At 50.1% G+C, this 23,183-nt stretch overlaps 11 protein-coding genes across 11 annotated transcripts; 5 read left to right on the forward strand and 6 right to left on the reverse strand.

The window, feature by feature from the left end:
- Positions 1-1,139: 1,139 nt before the first annotated feature.
- COCMIDRAFT_22839 (uncharacterized protein) lies at positions 1,140-1,745 on the forward strand (the record flags this gene model as incomplete). The annotated part of the gene is made up of 1 exon (XM_007685766.1): positions 1,140-1,745. The coding sequence occupies one exon, from the start codon at positions 1,140-1,142 to the stop codon at positions 1,743-1,745; it is 606 nt and encodes a 201-aa protein (XP_007683956.1).
- Positions 1,746-2,162: 417 nt separating this feature from the next.
- COCMIDRAFT_84586 (uncharacterized protein) lies at positions 2,163-3,422 on the reverse strand (the record flags this gene model as incomplete). Its single annotated transcript, XM_007685810.1, has 3 exons — positions 2,163-2,752; positions 2,811-3,023; positions 3,074-3,422. 3 exons carry the CDS (start codon positions 3,420-3,422, stop codon positions 2,163-2,165), a joined length of 1,152 nt encoding a protein of 383 aa, XP_007684000.1.
- A 1,063-nt stretch (positions 3,423-4,485) lies between these two features.
- Positions 4,486-4,863, reverse strand: COCMIDRAFT_64937 (uncharacterized protein; the record flags this gene model as incomplete). Its single annotated transcript, XM_007685811.1, has 1 exon — positions 4,486-4,863. A coding segment is annotated over one exon (378 nt), but the record flags the coding sequence as incomplete, so codon positions are not given.
- A 447-nt stretch (positions 4,864-5,310) lies between these two features.
- On the reverse strand, positions 5,311-6,204 carry COCMIDRAFT_63830 (uncharacterized protein; the record flags this gene model as incomplete). Its single annotated transcript, XM_007685812.1, has 1 exon — positions 5,311-6,204. A coding segment is annotated over one exon (894 nt), but the record flags the coding sequence as incomplete, so codon positions are not given.
- A 1,364-nt stretch (positions 6,205-7,568) lies between these two features.
- On the forward strand, positions 7,569-8,511 carry COCMIDRAFT_22842 (uncharacterized protein; the record flags this gene model as incomplete). Its single annotated transcript, XM_007685767.1, has 4 exons — positions 7,569-7,656; positions 7,710-8,195; positions 8,260-8,419; positions 8,484-8,511. 4 exons carry the CDS (start codon positions 7,569-7,571, stop codon positions 8,509-8,511), a joined length of 762 nt encoding a protein of 253 aa, XP_007683957.1.
- A 336-nt stretch (positions 8,512-8,847) lies between these two features.
- On the reverse strand, positions 8,848-10,069 carry COCMIDRAFT_22843 (uncharacterized protein; the record flags this gene model as incomplete). The annotated part of the gene is made up of 2 exons (XM_007685768.1): positions 8,848-9,692; positions 9,760-10,069. 2 exons carry the CDS (start codon positions 10,067-10,069, stop codon positions 8,848-8,850), a joined length of 1,155 nt encoding a protein of 384 aa, XP_007683958.1.
- A 1,606-nt stretch (positions 10,070-11,675) lies between these two features.
- Positions 11,676-12,396, forward strand: COCMIDRAFT_84431 (uncharacterized protein; the record flags this gene model as incomplete). The annotated part of the gene is made up of 3 exons (XM_007685813.1): positions 11,676-11,792; positions 11,861-11,921; positions 11,993-12,396. 3 exons carry the CDS (start codon positions 11,676-11,678, stop codon positions 12,394-12,396), a joined length of 582 nt encoding a protein of 193 aa, XP_007684003.1.
- Positions 12,397-12,966: 570 nt separating this feature from the next.
- COCMIDRAFT_84380 (uncharacterized protein) lies at positions 12,967-15,390 on the reverse strand (the record flags this gene model as incomplete). Its single annotated transcript, XM_007685814.1, has 4 exons — positions 12,967-13,941; positions 13,994-14,420; positions 14,470-15,147; positions 15,203-15,390. 4 exons carry the CDS (start codon positions 15,388-15,390, stop codon positions 12,967-12,969), a joined length of 2,268 nt encoding a protein of 755 aa, XP_007684004.1.
- A 462-nt stretch (positions 15,391-15,852) lies between these two features.
- Positions 15,853-19,867, forward strand: COCMIDRAFT_84373 (uncharacterized protein; the record flags this gene model as incomplete). The annotated part of the gene is made up of 3 exons (XM_007685815.1): positions 15,853-16,078; positions 16,219-18,322; positions 18,490-19,867. The coding sequence occupies 3 exons, from the start codon at positions 15,853-15,855 to the stop codon at positions 19,865-19,867; spliced, it is 3,708 nt and encodes a 1,235-aa protein (XP_007684005.1).
- Positions 19,868-20,819: 952 nt separating this feature from the next.
- On the forward strand, positions 20,820-21,239 carry COCMIDRAFT_1720 (uncharacterized protein; the record flags this gene model as incomplete). The annotated part of the gene is made up of 1 exon (XM_007685748.1): positions 20,820-21,239. One exon carries the CDS (start codon positions 20,820-20,822, stop codon positions 21,237-21,239), a length of 420 nt encoding a protein of 139 aa, XP_007683938.1.
- Positions 21,240-21,836: 597 nt separating this feature from the next.
- COCMIDRAFT_84457 (uncharacterized protein) lies at positions 21,837-22,670 on the reverse strand (the record flags this gene model as incomplete). Its single annotated transcript, XM_007685816.1, has 1 exon — positions 21,837-22,670. The coding sequence occupies one exon, from the start codon at positions 22,668-22,670 to the stop codon at positions 21,837-21,839; it is 834 nt and encodes a 277-aa protein (XP_007684006.1).
- Positions 22,671-23,183: the final 513 nt, after the last annotated feature.

Here is a 23,183-nt window from a genome sequence, read left to right on the forward strand (position 1 = left end):
TACACCTTTTCAAGCTAGTTCTTACTCATTGGTTCGATGAATCTTATATATCATACGTGGCTGCGAATGTGAGGTTTTGGTTGCTAGAGGCTTCACTAAGCGCTTACATGAACTCGCCTTGACCAGTATTTTGTCCGAAAGCGGTAGCGCAAGGCATGTCGCTCTGCCAATAGATTCTACAGGGCGTATTCTGATTGTGATTACCTCGGTTAAACCAGGAAAGGCGATTCGTTGGGTAAACAGAAATGAAGAATGTTAACGTAAGATTGGCGATCGAACTGGGTTAGTAAGTAGAATACGCTGTGGGATTTACACGCCTACATCTTCCCTAATGTGATGAGCGTCTGATCGGTCTTACCTCACAGTCTTGTCATGCAATATCTTTGAGGGATAAGCGCGGTTCGTCATGATAAGCGCGTATGAGATCTGCATTCAAAAGTGGCGGTAATGAATATTGCCTTTTCCACCACCTTGGTACGCTCCAACTGGTTCAGGGGCTAGTGTGCACGAAAGCTCAGTTAGTCAATGTCAAGCAGGTACCTCAGACGGTATGGCAACAGGATCTTGTCATTCGCTTTGATATGCATCTTCATTGAGGCATACCCCAAGAGGTATAAATTGCCAAACTCCGCTGGTCCTCTTGTTTACTTTTGGACTGGGTTCTCGATTGGTTGGAGAGGATCTCAGTTGTTGGAACATGAGTTTGTAGCCAGTGGTGTGCTGCGAGGGAAAGATGCTTGTTGCTGGACCTTTGAGATTGTCCTAGCAAGTGACCGACATGTCTGTTTTAGTGACTGTGCCCGATTAAGTCTAGAGTATCGCTGCTGTTGATCCATAAGCTCATCTGGCGGGCACATGCTGAGTCTGGCAGGAGCACCTGAACGGTTACACCATATCTGTCATAGAGTATTCCCGGCGAGGATCCCCAAGTATATTCTGGTAGTACATATATTCCTAATGTAGCAATGAACCAGTAGATGAAAGGAATTTCCATTGGTAGACATGGAACTTGTGACGCTCCATTCACTCCGACAAACGGGTCTCACCTTCCCAATTACGTCAACGCTATCTATAAAGCTACTTTAACACCTCTCAATCTTCACTATTTGAAAGCTACCAACTCACATTCAACTACTACGATGTCTTCAACTCGGAAGTTCGCTACAGTTGAAATTGGAGCAAAAGACGACATGGCGAATGACAATACTACCAACAGTGCCCCCGCAAACAACACATCTGTGCCTGCACCACCCACGCTGGTCACTACCTCTAACGACGACATGACCCTGTCGGACGTGAATATCGCGAGCAACACTCCACGCCTGGCTCCTCCCCTGCACACACCCTCAACACCCGGCCATTTCATCAACCAAGAGCCAAACCCAACGTCCTTGTGCAGCTCTCCAACTCTCGTTTCCTCCATCTTCCCAACCGAGCTACCCCTCCGTACCCCGCCTCGCCCTTCACTCATCAGTCGTGTATTCAGCCTATCACCACCGTCTGCGCATGCAGCTCGCGCTGGAAATCGCGAACCTCGCACTTTTCATACAACAGACATTGAGATGGGTGGGCAGGAGCACTTGAACCGTGTCTTGCAGCAAGGTGAGAGGGCCAAGAATACCAAGAAGATCGAGAAGGTCAAGTTCGTTTTGCTGCTCATGGGTGGGACGGCGCTTTGTTTGGCGATGGGCATAATGGTATATTTGGTTGTGAAGTTTGCGGCGGAGGATGATGATGGACATTAGTGCTTTGGGGAAGCTGCAGGGATGAATGATCGGTGTCATGGAATTTCAGGAACAACGGCACGAAGGGATGGAATTCATTTCCCTCTGTCTCTGTAGGGTATGGGGAGTCAGCCAATGCAGTCCATTTAGACTGATCAGTTCCTTACTCGACACGGATACGTATGGCGATTTATCCAATAAAACCAAATCAGTCGACGCCCAGAAAACAAAGTGATTATATGTGGCGACATGAAAAAATTACTCCATTCGGGAAACTATTTAAGCATGCGCAAAAGACATACGATGTCAAGAACACCTCATAGCTAAAATCTATAACAACAACCAGGAGAAGACTTTATTTCTTCGTGTCAGCAATAAGTACATTTCTTTCGTATCCGCACTAGCGATTATAATTAGATATTACAATATATCACTAAATCATCGCCTTCGCTGAGGGCCAGACAGAATGCATCCATCCGCACAAGCCGGGTCGGTGCTGTTATACGCAATCTCGCCCACACTCGCACCGGGCTCTACACTAGGATCTCTGGGAATCGAAAACATGCGTCCATCTTCCGGCGCAACCACCGCCTCCAGGATATCGCCAAAAGCATTGAGAACATTGGCAATGGGCTGGCCCTTTGAAACGGGCTCATCAACGCTAACAAGTGTCTCTACGAAACCACCGTACTGCGTGTATGTGTCATGGAATGTGGTAATGACATATGTCTTGCTTAGATCGGGCTCGACAGTCGTGTTGGAAGGCGTGATTTTCAAATCAACCAAGACGCGGTTTACGTAGTCGACAACGCGGTTGATGAGGGTGCTATTCCAGACTCTGGCTTGGCCCATTTCTACGGTGAGAGAGGGGATTCCGTAGTCGACAAAAGTAGTCTCGATGGAGCCGGGCTCGCCGACATCGATCTTCAGCGTGTCGGGCTGGAGGAGCTTGGCGAGGCGCTCGACGTAAGGAAGGCGGAAGTCCGCATAGCACCATAGAGAGGTGTCTGCGCCCGTGCTGGGAGTGTCTTGTGAAAGCTTGTTAGCTAGAAATTCTGGATAACATTGTAGGTGTGAAGAACGTACGGAGATCAATGCCAACATCGACGTTGCTCGTGTTGGCCCAGATCTGGTTCCAGATGTTGTAGGCAAGGATGTTCGGTCCGCTGCCTCCTTCCGCAGGTGCAATGCCAGGGAAAATGCGGTTCACATTGATGAGAGATCCGCTTCCGGCAGCAGTGTAGTAGTTGCGCTGTCTCATGTAGATTCCCATTGGGTTGACGGTTGGGATACCAATGACTAGATCCAGATTAGCCTCAGACTTTAAGATGACGACCAGAACATCATACCAGTGCCATTGAGTGTTGCAACCTGGTCCTGAAGCTGCTCGAAGACGCGCTGAACCACACGAACGGGGTTCAGCTCATCACCATGAATGGTACCTGAAAGCGATAGCTTCTTGCCCGTGTGCAGACTCTCCTCTGTTCCGCGCGCAACCATGATGGGAATGTAAACCGGGTGTCCGCCATTGAGCTCGCCCGCGCGCATATAGTATTTGGAGACTGTCTGCGGTGGCACGTCTGCCAGGTTGAGGCCCTGGATAACAGGAACGCCGTTCACAACATCGCCGGTGAAATTGAGCGCGTGTGAGCTGCCGACGAGAGCCGCCGTGGTCGCAATTGCCGAGAGAAGCTGCATTTTCGCGTAGAGCTGGCTGAGGCTGCGATTGCCATGCTAGAGCTTACCAACGTCCATTTTATACGTCTACCGTGGCTCGATAAGACCTCAACCGTCTCGCTCCAACTGCCCATCCTAATAGAACTGTTTGTCGCAAACAGGAAGGTCGGCATGGGTGTTGTCCACTCAGTGACGGTGCCCAGCCTGGCCGACTCTTGGCATCTCGTAGTTGACCCGAGTCTCGGGTATGGGCGGTAGGTACAGGTCGTCATAGCCACGGAGTCAATTGATTCAGGGCAATGTAACCGCGAATAGAACATCGGGATCGTGTTTACAGGTATTCGAGTAACCATTGACTTGGGATCGGTGGATCGTTTCGGTTGTTCCGGTGCGATGGGACGGAAGTTCGCGCGAGTCATGACAACTCGGTAGGAACAGATAAGATGGTATCCGGGCCTTGTGCTTATTCTGCCGCTTCTTTGAACTATTGGTAAACAAGTATTCTCAAGTGGGAGCCTGCTTTTACTTTCATTTGTTCATTCAATAATACTCAATTGCTGTTTCGCCATGGACGCTGCGCTGACTGTGTGTTGAAATAACATTAAACTGTACATTCTTCATACAAGAGCAGAGTCCGAGGGCTTCACTACTGGCAACGAAGGCCACGTACCGTTGATGACACAGCAAGTTCGGACGATCAATAAGGAGCATCTCTGACCCTTGAGTAATGTCAGCAGCGCGCGGAGCTGCCGGGCAACCGCTTTCCTCTCATCCTCGATACTAGCGGAGATTTGGTTTTCTCGGAAAGTGACGACGATAACGACGACTTTGAGGTTTCAGACGATATCGGATCTGGAGAGCAGCAATGAATGAAATTGCATAATATCGATTTATAGAAAAATACCAAGGGAAAAGACAGTCTAGAGACGACTGAGAGCGTAAAACAACAAAACTCCCCGCTGCAGAGAAGAAACAATTACCTACCATAACCTTGGTCTTTGTGAGTGAGAACACCCACTCCAATACAGTGCAATAAAAGGAAGATGTGGCTCATTCTTGACTGACCAGTCAATACTTAGCTGCAACCCTGTTCTCCATCTTGGTCGGTGTCCTCTGCGCCTGCGTTGAGTAGCATCTTCACTATTATCCCCATTTCATCATCTCGATACATACTCGTTCGACGGTGTCTAGCAGCTTGAAGGGCATTCCCATAGTGCCCACCCTGGGCATTGACGTCTGCGCCTGCATCAAGCAGTACCTTCACTATTTCTACTTTACTAGTATGAGTAGCAGCTTGAAGTGCATTCCCATAGGGTCCACCTTGGGCATTGATGTCTGCGCCTGCATCAAGCATGAATTGTAATAGTTCTTTCCTACTTTCTCTTACAGTATCATGTAGCACGAGCGCCTCACAGTCTTCCTCGCTTTCAATTCCTAGTCTCATGCGCAGCAACAGTCTGACAACTTGGTCACATCCGCTCGCTGCAGCCTTCAGTATGGCCTGTAGTTTGTCACGTATGACAACCACTTTAACATGATGCCCCGTATTCCCCCACGAAAGGACATACAGTCCTCTATCATATTCTTGCAGAACTCTGGTAGACTGCTGATCTAGCATCAGCCTGACTATCTGACTATAGCATGTGTTCTGGTTTTCAAGGCTTTCTGTTGGCTTTTTCTCAAATAAGAGCAGTGTTGGATCGTTGACACATGCTATGGCTGGAAACTTGACCTCGGTTTGATATGACTTAGTCGTCTTGTATCCTGATGGAAGACCCGAGTAGATTGTCTTTGAAGTAATTTGTTGTTCTGGTAGAAAACAGGCAACGTTCAATGTCGTAAAAGAACACATGATATCGAGGACATTGTCCATAGTGAATGGGGTTGATTGATTTTTTTGCATCGATTGAAGCAAATATTTAATAACCTCTTGAATAACCTGGGAAGTCGGCCTTTGGTAGTCTATGGTAATACTCTTTGTGTCTAGAGGATCCAAAGACATACCAAGCAGGGCATATATCTTGTCGCGCTCATCGGTTGCTTTGCTCCCATGAAACTTGCGCAGAAGGGTGCGTAAGTCGCGTGTTTGTGCCCACCAGGACTTTGACCGGAATGACTTTGCCATTATGTCTAATATAGGTCGGCAGTGCGGTGGAAACTCTTGCTTTACAAAGGAGAGTGCAAGGACAAGGATTTCTGTTGGAATAGATCCAGCGCCACAACAAACATCGGCTCTGCTGGCTTTGGCTGCCTCTTGTAGGATCCAGACCCTTGTGAACCATTCTCGGTTCAGAATTTGCTTGATTGCGATAGAATGATCCGTCCAATTCCAGTCTTGGAACGTTTCTAGCTTGTAGTGATAATCAGGATCGGCGTTTCGAAATTGGTTGAGTCTTTCCATCAAGGCGATCATTTGCGGCGTCGCCTTGCCCAACCAGATGAGAAGTTTCTCAGCCTTTTCATATATTTGCCCCATCTGCTGAACTTGGTGACTCTGTTCCACTTTGTCTTCTTGGTTTATACAAATCGCGTCGATCCACAGAATACGATTCCTGTCGCGTAACCGCAGGTTTTGCAATGCCGCATGTAGGTTATCAGTTATCCAAAATGACTTTTCATCAAGTTTGATACACTCGACAAGCTCGTTGCTGCCCCATGCGTAGGAAAGAGCTTCGTATGGGAGGTGTACACTTTGCAGTGACTGTAGGAAGAGGTCGCATTCGATTTCAGGACCACTCCCTTTCAGTAGCCTCAAGAGTCGGAAACCCTCACCCTCAGATCCAAGCTTTGAATAGTGATACATATCTATGGATGGAAGCGGTGTTCTCACAGTACGAAACGTGTTTGCGCAAATGTTGATGCGTGTGGCACGAGTGAAGGATATCCAGCGGGGTAAGGGCGCGTTTCGGGAAGGCTGAGATAATGCGAAAGCTTCTGCAGCATGCGTTGTCCTTATAATGCACATATACTGACAGGCTGACACTAGGCCAAACTGGTTAGGTGGGGGGGTTTATCCTTGTGTTACGTAGCACAGATACCAGCGAGGCTGCATTGAAGGGAAGGCCCAATCGATAAGCACTGTATATATTCTGCACGTGACTGTAGCCTCTTTAGCCTAAGGACATTCCTTCTTCTAAGCGTTTCATTCAGAGTAATGTGATATCAATTTCCCGTGTCCTATTTATTCTCCAGCTAACATAACCTACATTGAATATTTTAGAACACACACAACTTATTCTACCGCGATATTCCACGAGATATATATAATACACTCCTAGCACACGACCTTCGTGTAAGTAGGTGGAGTAATTAGTAGTACCTATAGTAATATCGCTACTAAGAACCAACAGCACAAAACGAATAGGTGAACGACTATAGTCCAAAAAGGGAAAATGTGCGTATATAGTTGATCTTACCATCAACCCTCCATACTATAGTAAAAAAGTAAAGTAAAGAGATCCCCTAAAAATAAAATAGCTCAATCCTGACATAGTATTCTCTATTATGACAGCATAGTTGGTAAAAAAAACGAATCAGGTATTGTGAGATTGAGTCCATTTTGAACCTATCTTGGTTTCGTGATGACGATTTTTTTGGCTCTACGTAACGCGCAGTGCGCCTAGTGTAGACTTTACCGCTAATGGTATTCTCGGTAGGGTTGTCGTGATGATCTCAGCGTATGCGTAGTACCTACGACTAGATGGATTGGAGTACTTGGTTCTGTGAAAAGCAAACGGCTGTGTCGAGCAACGTGGATTGGTATGCTGATTGTGGCTAGTTGAATAAGATGAGAGAGAGAGTGTGTGTGTCTTTTTATGATATACGTCAAAAGTTCTCATGCAATTTGCACTTCTGGTCAGATCACGATGCTTTACTCTAGGTGCTTTACGCTGGGTAAGTGTAGTCATTGGCAATAGCGTCGATTTGTTTTTGGCTGCACGACTACTGCATGTATAGTATCTGTGCTGGGTGACAGCGACCAAAGTGCCAGTCTTCTCAACACTTTACTTTTTTTGAGTAGTTACTTTGGGAGAGCGGGGATTTGTGAGAGAAAAAAAAGGTATATAAGTCGACGGATTTCTGTGTTCAAAATAGTACCATCAACATCAGCCTTGAACCACTTCAGCTTTTGAACATCACTTCCTTCTCCTCCACAGAACCAACATCATGCGTTTCTCTACAGTCACGACTCTTCTCTTCGGCGGCATTGCAAGTGCGCAATTGGGCTCAGATATGCCTATAACGTGCCAGAATGGTACGTTTCCACAATGCTGTCCAAGTTGCAATGATACTAATACCAGCTCGTAGGACAAGCGCCCATTCTTACATGCGGCAATCCGGCTTCGGAAATGTGTGGTTGCACCTGCCGTGACGGAATGACGTTTAACCAGCCCAGGCCTTCACCCCCAGGAAACACAACTCCACCTCCGATGCCAGCCGACCCGATGCCACCTCCACCTCCACCTCCCCGGGCTGATCCTGAACCGTACAAGTTCGCGTCAAAACCATGCTTAGGAAGAATCATCAACGACTGGAAAGCTATTGAGGGTTACCATAAGCCTAATTCGCTCGACAACGGTGAACTCGCGACCGACACAATTGACATTCCGGAAGACGCTGTCTTGATAGTGACTGATAGGAATTTAAGATGCGAGATCTTCGAGGTATCAGTCGACAACAAAGTCCTAGGTGAGACGTATGGAACAGCTCCCCTTGACAATAAGGGTTGCGGAAATGCAGACGATTGCATGAACAAAAACGGAGGGGCCCACGGCTTCTTTTTCGTTCCAAAAGGTGAGTCAAACTGAACCAGTTCCCGTGATCGGCTTTGGCTATATTTCACACATGTATGTAAAAGGTCTGAGGCTAATTCTCGAAATCTTTAGGGCGCCGCACGATCGGTACCAGATGGGTCAAGGTCCCACAGGCATGCAAGCACTATACGGATGGTTCTTCGCCTTACCAGATACGCGCAATGTGCTAGGCGGACCAACTTTGAACTTGAGCATGGCGGAGAGGTATATTCGATGCAGGGCTGGTTAATGCGAAGGCTTTGCTTGGGACGTTTGACAACCAGGACAGTACCAAATTGCCAGTTGAGGTGGGGTAAGATGGGGTTGACTGTGGGAAAGGAGGTAGGTAGCTTTGTAGTGGGGAATTAAATCGAACATTGCACATGATTCATGATCAATATTGCAGTCGTATTTGTAGTGGCACATACTGTTCGTCTAGACTTGTCGTTTCTGTCTACAGAATGGGTCCCGCCACTTCAGTGTAGTGTTATGCTTTTACTTGTCGTGTTCAAAGGCATTTGGCGCTTCAAAAAGCCTTTCAGGACAAGCCGTACGGAGTCAATACGTCGGGTAGATGGCCAACATAGTATTACATAGGGTCATCACCCACGCTAAAAAAGAAAAAAAAACAAAGTATTTTTAAACCTAGGTGCTTATACTTTTCGTACTCGCTCCTCATAGGCTGACCATGCAGCTTTCCTATAGCGTTCTGCTTCTGACTTGCGGTCTTGTGCTCGAACAATACCACGCCCAACGATAATGATATCGCATCCTTGGTCATAAATCAACTTGTGAGGTGTGTTGTACTGCTGACCAAGGGCGTCTCCTAGCTTCTTGCCCTCTTGACCTGGGGGCGGCAGTTGACAACCTGGAGTCATGGTGATGAAATTGTCGTCGGGCTCTGAGTTCAAGCTGCGCTGGGCAATGAAGCCCATGACAAAGTCTCGATGACTGCGGGCGATTTGAACCGTTGTCTTCTGGTATTCAGGCGTCATGAGGTGGCCCTCGGAGCTCATTTCAGCGAGCAAAAGGAGCGAACGCAGAAACGGCGGGGGGCCGAGGCGGATAAGCTCTGTGGCAGTATCGAGGTTGAAGACGTCTTCTCCGTTGTCGTTGGGTTCGGGCCGGGGCGATATACTTTCGGTGCGCATGGATATGGAAGTCGTGACGCTCACTACACTCTGCTTCCTGTCGGGAGCGCGGATGCTCAGTCTTCTCTCTTCGCCCTCCATCTCGATTGGGGACTCGATGGTGAAGTCGGGGTTTTTCATGTCTTGATCAAATTCGTCGTCATCTTCGTCGTCGTCGCCTGCTTCGTTTACCTGCCGTGTAGCGGAGATTTCGGTGTTTACAGAAGTGTTGTACTTGGCAATGGTTGTTTCGGCAGCTTTCTCGAGTGCGGTAACGATGGCAGGACCGGGCAGAACGTGCGCATTTGTGATTTCGGCCCACAGGGCGATGCGGTGGTGTCCCGAAGTGTACTGCTTCTGTACGGTTTCTGGTATGGTGTTAGCGGCCCGTCTAGATGGCAGGGTAGCGAACAAACGAGTGGTGGACAAGCATACCTCCAATATCAGCGAATTTGCGGTCTTCGAAAATGAGGAAGGTTTTGCGCGCGGCGATTTCTCTCAAGGCCTGGGCTGTCCTGTCGGACCAGTCGGTGACGATGTCGCAATGTGTTTTGAGCAGGCAGATGGAGTCGCCCACTTCTTCGGCGAGTTGCAGCAGTTCTGCAGAGGTCTCGACATCGGCTGAGAGGCAGAGATTGGTCTGCTTGGCGGCTATCAAACTGAGCAGGTATGAGGCCAGAGGACCGGCGGAGGACAATGAGGCCCGCGCGCGGTAGGTGCTGGTGAGAGTGGAATGGGGAGACATGGCGATGGAGAAGACGGGCGCGGCTCCGGTGGCCAGTCGCGTGTTTTGTTTGGTGGTGAGTCTTGTGCAGACTGTGGACGCGGGGTGGTGAGGGGCAGCAACAACGGCAGCAGGCAGGGAACGAGGGAAGCTGCGAGCTGGATGTGTGATTATTTTATAGAAGAAGAAAAAAGGAAGGGAAGATGTCGAGGCAAAAGAAGGAGAGGGAGGGGGGGTAAAAGAGTAAAAGAGCAGAAGAGGGAGAGATGGAGTGAGGGGACTTGCAGCCAGAGCCAGAGCCAGAGCCAGAGCCAGAGCCAAAGCCAAAGCCAAAGCCGAAGCGGACCAGCAGGTGGTCAAGGGAAAGTCGAGGGCCGGGTCGGCCCAGTCGGCGAGCAGTCCTGTCAGTCAGGCGTGTCGTGTCGTGTCGTGTCGGGTCGGGTCGTGGATACACAGCTACGTACATACGTATGTACATGATGCATCCGTCCATCCATTCATCCACCCACCCATACGCGAGAGGGACAAAAATTAATTGCGCCTGTTCCTGGCGCGGCCCGCTGGCCGCAGATGCTGGCTGGGTCTCTGCAGCCTGCGCCCCCTCCCCCCCCCGACAGACGCCCTGTAGACGCAGCTATGCACAGCACTGCCTGCGCATTGGTCCCACGCCCCCCCACCCACCCAAAGTTCCATCCAGGCCTCGCCTTCTGATCCCCCAGTCTACCACCACCCAGCCTGCTCTGCTCCGCCGTCGCCGCGCTCGTGTCGGTGAGCGGGGATACACGCGCGCTTCCAGCCCATCGCCCTCGCCCTCGCCTACTCCGAGCCGCCCGTCCATTTCCCCGAAGCTGCGTACTCCTCTACCTATCCTGCTCCCGTTCGGCACACGCCGTTAGCCGGCTGGACTGCCGATACATGTACACCTAGTACACAAACTATGTACACACATACATACATACATGCTGTACATGCTCAACCTCTTGGCGGCCTGTCCCCTTGCTGCGACTTTGGACCCTATGCCTCAGAAGCATGCGGACTAGCAGATCTCCCTGTCCCTTTCATGTCCCCTTCTCTTAACGCGGTACACTAAACCATGTCGGGTGATCAAGGACTTCTCCGCACACGCATCTTGCACATATACACACAAACCACATACGTCATTTTGCGCCTCATGACAGAAAAGGGGAGCGAATGTGGGTTTCAGGACAAGTGTTGGCGTCGCATTCAAAGCTGCCATAGTTAACTACGCCTTCTGTCCTGCATCTGAATATGTAAAGCACAGACCATTCGCCATCTAACCGCTTTCGGACCATTCACCACAGCTTGCCCCCCAGCAGTGACCTGTGAAGCTGGCACAATTCGACTTCATTATCACACAATTTCAAAGTTTACGAGCCAAAGAGCAGAGATGTTATAGGTGAATCACTGCTCTCTGAAGCGGACTTCACCTGGTACCACACACAAAACTTAATTCCCTGAGCCAGTGTTTAAGTTCTCAATTCACCACAGCTTGTTTATCTCACAGCAAACGCTCGCTTTTATTGTTGTGACTCGCTTGCTATCCTCTCTTCTCTCTTCCGTTACACTCAGCAAATTGCACCTCTTGACTACTTTCAACCTCAACATCATGCCACCCAAGAAGGACACTTCCGGCGGAGAAGCCAACGAGCTTCTCGTAGGCTTCACTGACAAGGAGACTAAGCTTATTGCCGCCGCGTTCCTGAGCTCCACCGGCCCTGACAAGGTGAGCGCACGCTACTTTCTGCCGATCCAATCTGCTGCAAGGACGTGTGCTAACAACACCACTAATAGTTCGACTATGAGACCATGGCCGCCCTCACCAAGAACACAGCTGGCTCGCTCAAGAAAATGTGTAAGTGACTTGCATCCACACCCGCTCGCCCGTTCCCTGGCACGCGCTAACTCGGTACCTCCCAAACACAGGGCCTCCCGTCAAAAGAAAGGCAATGGAGAGCCACCCATCCTTTGCCAAGTTGCTCGGCCAGTCTAACGGCGACGCTACTGCTGCATCTAGTACCTCTGAAGCACCAAAGCTTACCGCAGCTCCCAAGTCCAGGAAGCGCAAACCTGCAGATGAGGCGTCTGAGGAAACCACAAAGTCCGAACCCGACAGCTCGGAGCCTGACAAGAAGCCAGCCAAGAAGAAGGCTACTACTGCTGCTGCTGCTACTGCTGCTGCGACGAAAAAGGGTCGCGGCCGTCCGAAGAAGCAGGCCAAGATTGAGATTACGGACGAGGAAAACTCCGCTGACGGTGGCGATGGCCGTGGTGAGTTTACAAAGAAGAAAGCCGTACAGCGCTGGCTGCGGAGTACTGACTACGAGTAAGATTCCGAAGTCGATGACGACTAGTCTGGTTTGGTGCGGGAGCTTATGCCCTGTCAGATGCTCTTGATCACTGACTTTGGTACTACTACGCCTGTGCCGTTTGGGGGGTGGTGCTGTGGTAGATGTCCATTGCATAGCGCTTCTCAACGTGCTGTATCTTGACTGATGGACTGTGTCTGGGACTATTTGAGTCCGCGACAGCAGCGCACATGTTCGGGGGGTTTTTCGAACATTGCCTCCATCATCTCACGAGCACGTTTTGGACCCGCGAAAATTGGGGTTAGGGTGGTGTGAACATTCAAGTAGTATCGAGGTTCTGATGTAATTACTTTTCATTTCTTCACCTTTTTCTTTTCAATTCTAGGGAACATCAGACACGGAGGAGACATGTGAAAAGTTCAGTAGTGTAGTCCACGAAATCACAATGATTGAAACAATGAACTTTGTTTCTTCTCATCTATCCAACGTCTACTCCAAATGTGTGTAGGGTATTATGCCTCCCAACTTTTTTCTTCTTCTCTCATATCTACATACTATCAATTGCACAAACAACAAGATCGCATCACGACCCTAATTTCCCTTATTTCCCCTCTTCCCACCCCTCTTCTTCCTCTCCACGTGCCCCAAAAGCGTCTTCTTAACATCACCCAAACTCCTCTTGTTCTTGCTCTTGGCCTTACCCAGCGTCATCAAAAAGTTCTTCTTGCGCGCCTTGTCCTGGTTCGTAGTACTCTTGCCCTCTGCATGTCGCTTCTCCTTGCGCTTGCCTGCCTGCGACATGTGGTTCGTCTCGCGGTCTTGCTTGGCCATTGCAATCTTCTCTTCCTTGGTGTTCTTCTTGCCCAGCGACGCCGCCAGCTCAATCGTTTCGGCCGTAATGGCTTCGTCGGCGTGGCGCGCGGCGAGGAGTTGGGCCCGCTTGTGCGAGGCGAGAGATGAGGTGATTGTTGATGAGGCACGTAGGGCTTGGAGTTGCTTTAGGTCGGCGGGAGTGAGGATGGTCGTGGTGAGAAGTTTGGAAATGGACTTTGCTTCTGGCTCTTCGCTCTTGGAGGCTTCCTTACTGTCGGCTGATGGGCCGGGTGTGGGTGTTGCACTGCCAAGTTTCGCCTTTTTGCTTGGTCGCTCTTTGTTGTCGTCCTTCTCGTCTTCGGAGTCGCTGATTTGGATGTCCTCACCATCGCTTTCGACGTTGATCCACCCTCCTGAATCGTCGCTGTCGCCATCGCTCTCCACCTCCCACTTCTTCCAGTCGTCCTCGTCATCAAGGTCGACATCACCATTGTCTGCATCAGGATCCAGTCCAGCAGCCTCCAACTTCTTCCTACGCTCTTCTTCCTTCCACTTCTCAAGGAGCTCAATTCCTTCGATTTCGCCAATGGCTTCCTCACCATAACGTCGCTCTTTAATTGTACCAGCACGAATGCCCATTGTCGCATCCTTACCACGGTCACGCTTCTTGAGAAGATCGGCACCGACTTCACGGTAAAGAGAGAGGAGACCCTTAGCAGCCATCATTGTGCCCTTGTCCTTTGATTTACGGTACTATTACTGTTAGCTTTCGGCGTAGAGGCAAGTAGGATAGGATAGCACATACCATAACCAAGTCTTGTAGCAATGTGTCTGTCATGGCCAGAGGTTGGCGTACACATATCTCACGAATAGCATTCAATCCTGCGGCAGCGACCTCAGAAGCTGATGCTTCCGACACAAACTCATTTGCAATCTTTTGAACCAGCGGCTCAAGAACATCTGGTGGGACATAGCTATGAGTTGCCTGTGCTAAACACGCAAGGTATGTCGTTACTGAAGCTTGTCGGGGTGTGAGGTGCTTCAAGAAGTACGAATACAACGGCAGGACTGTGAGTTGATGCAATCCGACAAGTCTGGTTACAAGTTGTAGGGCCAGAAGCTTCGTCTCGAGAGCGAGCTTGTTCTTGGAATTCTGAATATGTTTTGAGAAGAGCGTTTCCGCGAAGCCTTGTGGGTCGTGAAGCAAATGTAAAGCGCTAAAGTTCAGTGGGCTATAGAGAATTAGCATTGAACAATCAATCATGGCACTGGGGTACCCACTGTGGCGCATTCTTCTTTTTGTCTTTCTTCTTCATGGTGGCAGCTGCTTGCTTCAGTTCACGCGACTTCTTCTTGGTCTTTTTATTGATGCCAGCTTGGTGCCTTAGTTTGGCCAAGTCCACCTCATTATCTTCATCGCTCTCTTCAGCGGCTGCTTCTCTCTCCTGGTCGCCACCAAGGAAGAACCTGACTCCACCCGCAATGGTCTTCTCGTTATCGCTCAACGCAGCCAATCGCATAACCTCAACTGTCCTTGCGTCAGTCCATATTTGACGCTTCCATAAGTCCCGTGTGATTTTGACGGCCAGGAAACCGCGCGGTGAAGTAGTGTCGGCTTCGAGAAGATTGTACAAAGTTGTCTGCAGCGCTTTGTTGACCTTGTGATTCGTGGCTTTCGCGTTGGACGATCGGACATCTGACACTATTTTCTGGAAGAGCAAAGTTCGAAGGGACTTTGAATTTGTTGTGATGAGGATGGGAAACAGCGTATTGAGGAGGGTGACCGAGTCAATCACTTCCTTGTTCTTAAGCAAGCAGATGGCACCCACGACCTTGTCGCGCAGATCCATCTCAAGAACTTCATGGTGTGTGGACAACAGATCTATGAGACTCTGGGGGAATTCAGGTAGGGTCAGATCAGGGTATAGATTCGCCGTATGCGATACAAATTCTATGAGACTTGAGAAACAAAGTCAGCGTTCTGCCCCACGCAGCATCCATGTGGTAGACATACTCTTTCAGTGCGACCAGACCTCCATCCGTAGTTGAAGGATCCGCAAGGAACAAATCAAGCAGCGTCCGATACTGCTGGTACTGTTGCTCAAAGTCGTCCCTATAAGATTGGGGATCCCTCTTCAGCTTGAATCTGAGCGCGGCATGGTCAGACTCGAGCTTCTCCAAAGCGCCAACTTTGCGCTTCATAGTAGTGGGCCGAGGTTGGTCGGTGGACGGGCTGACGGTGAGTTCTTGCAGGCAAAACTTCACTCGGGTCGGGAAAGAGGTTTAAAATGGGTCGACAGTCTCGTATGGCAAGCAATGTGTACTGGACAATGTCGTTCACTCGCGTCGCCGTTGCGCCTCGTTGACTTTGCGACATAGAATTTTAGTGGGGCCATGCCACCAATTGGCTGGGTCGGGCCGACACTGGATCCGGGGAGCTTTGGCCTCCTTCACCGTAAAGATTTCACGATGCTCGACAGCCTGCGCCAGCTTTCTCCCGCCGCGCAGTTTCAACTGGCGCGCACCCACTCTTCGACAAGCTCTGCCTGAATCTTGTATTGAACATCCTGGTTCGAGGCCAGCTTCTGCATCCTTGAACGACAGACACGGCAGCACTACTGGGGCCAGCGCCCGCCGTCGCCCACCATGACTAGCTTCTCTTCCATGTCGCTGTACGCCTTAACGGTGAAGCAGCCCACAGCGACACAGGATGCCATTTCTGGTGACTTCCTCGGAAATGGCAAGCAGCAGATCCTTACTGCAAGCGGCTCCCGGCTGGCCATCCTCGAGGTTTCGCGGCGGCAAAAGGGCTTCCAAGAGCTCTACTCGCAAGATGTATTTGGCATCATCCGTCGTATTGCCAAGTTCAGGATTGCGGGCGGCACCAAAGGTATGTCGGCCCCCCTTCCCCGCTACAAGCAGTATAGTGATTTTCAAAGCACACGACACCTTCGAGCTCGCCGCTCCCTGAGCCCGCGGTGGACTGGACTGCGTTTCCTACTAAGAAAGAAGCCTTGCTGACTCTGTAAGACCACATTGTCATAACCACCGACTCTGGACGTTTGGTTACATACGAGTACCTTCCTGATGAGCACACCTTCAAGACGCTTCACTTCGAGACATTCGGCAAGTCTGGAATACGACGTGTCGTGCCAGGCGAGTACCTGGCAGCCGACCCGAAAGGGCGCGCTATCATGATTGCCTCGACGGAGAAGAATAAGCTGGTCTACATCCTCACCCGAAGTGGTCAGACCGACATTGCCATCTCCTCTCCACTAGAGGCGCACAAGCCCCAGACACTTGTCTATTGTCTTATCGGTCTCGACGTTGGCTACGATAACCCCATGTTTGCAACGCTCGAAGTAGATTACTCGAATTCCGAGACTGATCCCACGGGCGAGGCTTACGAGGAGATCAAGAAAGAGCTTGTATACTACGAGCTAGATCTAGGTCTAAACCACATTGTACGAAAGTGGTCAGAGCCTGTCGATCGCACAGCAAATACTCTCTTCCGGGTACCCGGAGGCCCAAGTGCACCAAGTGGTGTATTATGCTGCGGAGAGGACAGCATCACATACCGTCGCATCTTCAACAACAAGTCAAGCGTCCGTCGCCTGGCAATTCCACGCCGCGAGGGCGCTACTGAAGACCCCAACCGGAAGCGTATGATTGTTTCTGGTACTCTATACTCTCTAAAAGGCGGCGACTTCTTCTATCTTCTACAGACAGAGGATGGTGACGTCTTCAAGCTTACCGTTGATGCTCCCAATGGCACGGTCGAGAATATCAAGATCAAGTACTTTGATACCATTCCTATAACGACAAGTATTTGCATTCTCCGGGCGGGTTTCGTCTATGCTGCGTGCGAGTCTGGAGACCGCATTTTGTATGAACTGGAGTCCCTGGGCGACGAGACTGATGACCCAGTCTTTGAAAGCAGTCAGTTTCCCGTTGACCCGGAGGCCTCGTTTGCACCTCCGTTCTTCCGTCCTCGCACTCTGGTCAATCTCACTGCGGTAGAGGCTATGCAAAGTCTTAACCCGATTATGGATATGGAAGTTGCCAACCCTGCATTGGAAGATGCGCCTCAGATATACACAATCAACGGTACAGGTGGCCGAAGTTCTTTCCGCACCACGAGGAATGCATTAGAGGTCTTGGATCTCATCGAGTCTCCTCTACCACAGAACGCTTCCGATGTATGGACAACGAAGCTGACCAGCGAAGACGAGACGGACACACTCATTGTCCTTTGCCTCCACAGCAGAACACTCGTCTTGAAGATTGGCGACGATGTTGAGGAAGCCTCTAACACTGGTTTCCTACCAGATACGAACACCCTTGGCGTGCAGCAGTTTGGCGAGGATTGCATCATCCAAATCCACCCCAAGGGCATCCGTCACATTCAGGGGATCCAATTTCCCAATGACGATGCGAGCGCGACGCACGCTAGCCTGACTGATTGGCAGCCTCCCGCCCACCGCACCATTGTAGCTTGTGCAACCAACAACCGCCAAGTCGCAATCGGCCTCAGCTCTGGTCAGATTCTGTACTTTGAGTGTGATTCTGATGGTTCTCTTGCCATGGCTGAAGAAGAGATCAACTTAGACAGCACCATCAGCTGCCTTGCGATGCCTGATGTCCCAGAGGGTAGCGTACGAGCCTTCTTCCTGGCTGTTGGATGCAGTGACCAAACGGTCAGGATCTTCAATTTGAGTCCTGATATGGAGGGCAACATCTTGCGAAGCATCTCTGTCCAAGCACTTACATCACCCCCAAGCGATTTGACCATCAACCTTATGACGGACAAGTCATCCCGTGGGTACAGCCAATTCCTTCACATTGGCCTGCGAAGTGGCGTGTACATTCGATCAGTACTGGATGAGATGACTGGTGATATTGGTGAGACCCGGAGACGTTTCCTTGGCCCTGAGCCTATCAAATTTGCAAAGGTCACTGTTGCCGGTGAGCCCGCCATTCTGGCCATGACTTCGCGGCCATGGCTAGGCTACACTCATCCTCGCACCGCAGTCTTGCAGCTTACGCCACTGAACTACATCTCATTCAAGTCTGCATGGAACTTTGATGGCTCACAGTTCAAGGGAATCATCTGCGTGAGCGCTAATGAGTTACGGTAAGCAAAACCCCTCTTTTCCTCCATGATTGCGATGATGAAACCTTGTACACCTTAAACACGATGAGGGTTCAAACCTTTTGGTTCCAATTGTTCCTACTGAATGCAGTCACCCGCTCAGCATTGTTATATTGGTCAGCTTGGAGAATAGTTGCTAACTACGCTAGAATTTTCACGTTCAACGATTTGACGGACAATACCACTTATGAGAGTATACCACTGAAGTACACCCCTAGGAAGATGGTCGGGTACCATGACCAGGGCGTGTTCTACGTAATTCAGAGCGACAACAACACCATTAGTGCTGATCGAAGACAACAGCTAATTGCGCAAAGCGGTGGAAAGAAGGAGGATGGCACCAATGGCTCAATGGAGACTGAGCAATCCAATGGTGCAACTGACAGCGACGAATTCCCTGCAGTAGACTTTGGTTATCCAAGGGCTCAGGGCAGTTGGGCATCTTGCATCCAAGTAGTCGATCCTGTCACCGAGAAGACGGTCACTCACACGATCGAAGTCAATGGCAATACATCCCTTGTCAGTGCCGCTCTAGTTTTCTTTGAGAGCCGTAATGATGAAGCGTTCCTTGCTGTTGGTACTGCAAAAGATCTGAGCTTCCAACCATACAAGTTCTCGTCTGCCTCGATCCAGATATACAAGATCAACCCAACTGGCCGCGAGCTGGAGTTCTTCCACGAAACCACTGTTAGCGATCCACCTCTCGCATTACTGGCTTTCAAGGGCAAGTTGCTCGCTGGTGTCGGACGTCACCTATGTCTTTATGATTGTGGTATGAAGTCAGTCCTACGCAAAGCTCAGGCACCCAACTGTGTACCGACGCGCATCACGGGTCTCAAGACGCAGGGTAGCCGATTGGTCGTTTCTGACCAAGCACAGTCAGTCACGTACGTCGTGCATAAAGACCAGGTTCACCCCAATCGCCTGATCCCTTTCGTCGATGACACCGTCGCTCGGCATACCACGGCCTCCGAGATGCTAGACTATGATACCACCGTGGGCGGTGACAAGTTCGGCAACATCTGGCTTGTGCGCTGCCCACAAAAGGTTTCCGAGTCTTCTGACGAGTCACCAGACGGCTCTGATCTGCTTGTCGACAAGAGCTATCTCGGCGGTACTCCTAATAGGCTTGACCTGATCGCACATTACTTCACCAATGACATCCCGGTGTCAATACAGAAGACAGTCTTGCTATCAGGTGGTGAACGTGTCATTTTCTGGGCTGGTCTCCAAGGCACACTTGGTGCGCTCATCCCCTTTACCTCACGCCGTTCACACAAGATGTTCCAGCAGCTCGAGCTCCAACTTCGCTCTGATGACAAACCACTGTCCGGGCGCGATCATCTCGCTTTCCGTAGCTACTTTGCACCTGTCAAAAGTGTCATTGATGGCGATCTGATTGAACGCTTCCTAGTTCTTCCCCGTGACAAGAGGGAGAGCATTGCTGGTCAAATTACTGGTTCGGAATGGACTCCCAGCCAGATTGATGAGTCCATTTGGACCATGAGGGGCTTGTACGCCTTCTAGAAGACGCAAAGATCTACTTTCAATCTTTGCCTACAATGGCGTTTGGAGCTCTTAGGTTTGGGAAAACATCCGTGCTTTGTCCTGCGCTTATAACGTGCCTTTAGTGAAGCGAGCAGTAATCTGTACTAGTAGATAGGCATGTAGGTCGCAATTGACCAAATGATACCCAGCATATAGCTCTCCGTGTCCTTGGCCTTGGTCTTGGTCAGCGTTGGCAGTGGGGTCTGTGGACGTGACGGGCCTGTCCCGAGAAGGCGGTGGGTACTGTCCTTTCTCGTTCAGAGGATAACAGTGGCAATAGGCGTAAATTTTGTTACGTACTGTGCATACTGAGTAGTGACACAGATACTAGCCATGTTTGTTCGTTATGGCAAACTCCCAATAGGGGCATAATTTCCCATGGTAACCCTTTCGACCACAAGACCAAGATTATTAATACTTGGTTTTCCGATGAAGCCAAGAAACTATGATTACAGCGACATACTTATGCAGGAGGCCGTGTTTTGACGTGGGGCATCGAGTCCAGCTGGGGGTGTGAATGGATGATCTGGAGTACTAAAGTTTGGAAGAAAGCAAGGACCTGATCATGGCCCGAGGCATAGCCATCCAGCCGCAACGCGGCAATTGTCCGTTCCGTAGCTTCTTTTTTTTCGCACTGGAAGACTGAAAAGCCGTTCTTATCTACTCGTGAATCGCCTCTTCAACATCGACAGTTAATCCCCGAAGCTGTTGAAACGAATCCTTCAAATCCCACTACCCAGACCATCGGTTGTTGAATCTGATCCCTGACCCGCTGGAACCTCTGCCCCGGGAATTCGGATCGTCACCGCCCATTCGGACCGAAGAAAACAATACAACACCAGAAGAAGAAGAGCAACAACAACCACAACAACAACCAGCACCAGCAACGAAAAGAACCAAGAAAGAAACTCGAAATCTAGTATTTCCAGACATGGCCGCAACATCAGCAACCAAGTTCCCTGTTGTGCTCGTTACAGTAGCGACGCGCAAGGAGGGAGTCACGCGAGCAGAATTCTACAAGCACAACGAAACCCACTACGCGCCTCTGCTCAAGCAAATAGCAGGAAAAGTGCACCCGCTAGCCTGGAACCGACTGTACCACATCGACGAGTCAGAATTGCCGATAGGGCTATCGCGCGTGCTGATTGGCAGCGACAGCGCCGACGACGTCTTCGACTGGGATTGCAAGGGCGAAATGGTGTTTGTCGACGAGTTGCATTTGCAGCAGTTTATCACGTTTATGCATTCCGAGGAGGCGCTCGTGGTGCTGGCTGAGGAGGAGAAGTTTGCGGATCCGACCAAGACGAAGTTTTTGGTCATGAAGAGGGGTGGGTGTGACATTGCATCGTAAAGGGAGATTGCATGGTAGGTAGTATATGTGTGGAAATTGGATGAGGGGAGGCGCTTTTTTTTTCCCGGTTGTTTCCTCGCGGGTTTTGGGACAAAAGAATTCTTGAGAAAGGTGTTCTTTTGGTTGGACTTTTGGACTTTTTGGCATAAGTCAGCTTTGGCTTTTGGGACTGGGTTTGCTATGCGTGTCTGTGCGTTAATAGTATGTTCGAATAAGTGTGTAAAGTTGAATGCAAGCAGATGGTTGGGATATGGTGTAGGTGGTAAGGCACAACATGTTCAACGGGAATCAATGGCATATGCTTTACAACCAGGATACTGGCACAGTAGGTCCAGTAGCATGCAACACACACACACACATGTCGCCTTTCTTAGTAACGAGTGCAATCAAGATCACGCTGAAATAGCCATAATATCATGAATTTCTGGTTGTAATCATATGATCATAATTCGTGAATCACCGTAAGTGTTGAGTGAAAAAAACGTGTTCATGTCTAATCCCCAGAGACTTGTGAATAAGAGCCCAAGCTGAACACCTGCGCAACTGATCAAAGCAGCCCGTTCAATCCCATATTTCTCGTGCCTTTGGGTCTTACGTTCAAAATGCCATGAATCCCAAAAATACTTGAGGTGCGAAAAGTGCAGCAAGAACCACGGGCTCTAGCTTCTTCCCAGGGGCCAGGTTGCTCAACTCAGCGTATTTCTCTGAACTATACCCGTTGGAACCCGCAATGACCACATCGAAGTCCCATTCTCTGTATCCAATATTCTTGGCGCCTTCGATACGAAGAGGTTCCCCCCACAGTGCGCACTTTATGACTGTTCGGCTCGTAGATTCCCGGCATTCCGGACCAAGCCGTATGGCAGGCGCCCGCTCGAAATAGGTGTTGAAACCCTGGCAGAGTTGGTCGTGGCCAGGTTCCGTGCCCCTGGTATCCGGATCCCTATACGACGTTGCAACGATTGGGCTAGCATCTCGGGTATTCGACTCGTTACTGCTAGGGCCATCGCTAGGCGGATTAGCTAGCTTGCCCCATTCATTGCATCTCCTAGCACACTCGAGTGTATCAAAGGACTTTAGTTCGTAGTGACCGAGGTAATGGCTGCCGACGAACGATCCATTGGCGGAGACAAAGCTTTTGATGTAGCCGGGGGGAATCGGGGCGTTGTCCGCCGCATGGCGTATCTCTGGCGAGTAGTAGAATCCCCGCATGTTGTCGTATTTCGGAATGGGGCCATAACCCGATGGCTGCGCCTCGCAATCACCATAAGTTCCCCGAGTGACTATGGGTGTATGAGCTGGCCCAGTAGATTCAGGAGACATTTGTGGAGTAACTGCCACACTCACTGCGGTGGGAGTTGGGATGCCTACACCTATAGATGCAGCATGTAGCTCGCTATACAACGACTTTTCCTTTAGATGATTCGCCATCTCCATGGTGTTCCAGTAATGAGCGGGCGGCAGCGGCTTCGTCCACTTGGGGAAAGCTGTCACGCTCATTGCGCTGATGTTTGAAGTTGTCGTCATGACGGCGGTGATAGATTTGATGTGAAAGTGTCACCTTTTTTGAGAGACAGCTTTTCATATCCAACTGCCATCGTGGTACGGTAGCGATCCAAACTGTCCGCTCGGCACCAGTGTAACGCAAAACCACTGTTATAGTTCGTCCATGAAGGATATCTGTGAGGTCCGCAGAACATCACACTTACTCTGGGATCTTTTACAATGCACATGATCAAGTTCTGTACCCTAGAATAGCGAAGTTAATGCAGGTTCAGAAGCGAGGCGCATCTTGTCGGTGAAGTCGAATCCGCCCTAGATGAGGAATGGTGCTCCCGGTACAATCTTTACTTGCCTAACCATGAAGAGCCAGCGAATAGTTTACGAGTCTGCACTACACATCTCATCGAGATTTTACAGGCGAAAATCAACAACGAGAGGATG

Source organism: Bipolaris oryzae, assembly GCF_000523455.1.
Source record: "Bipolaris oryzae ATCC 44560 unplaced genomic scaffold scaffold_13, whole genome shotgun sequence".
Classification (NCBI taxonomy): domain Eukaryota; kingdom Fungi; phylum Ascomycota; class Dothideomycetes; order Pleosporales; family Pleosporaceae; genus Bipolaris; species Bipolaris oryzae.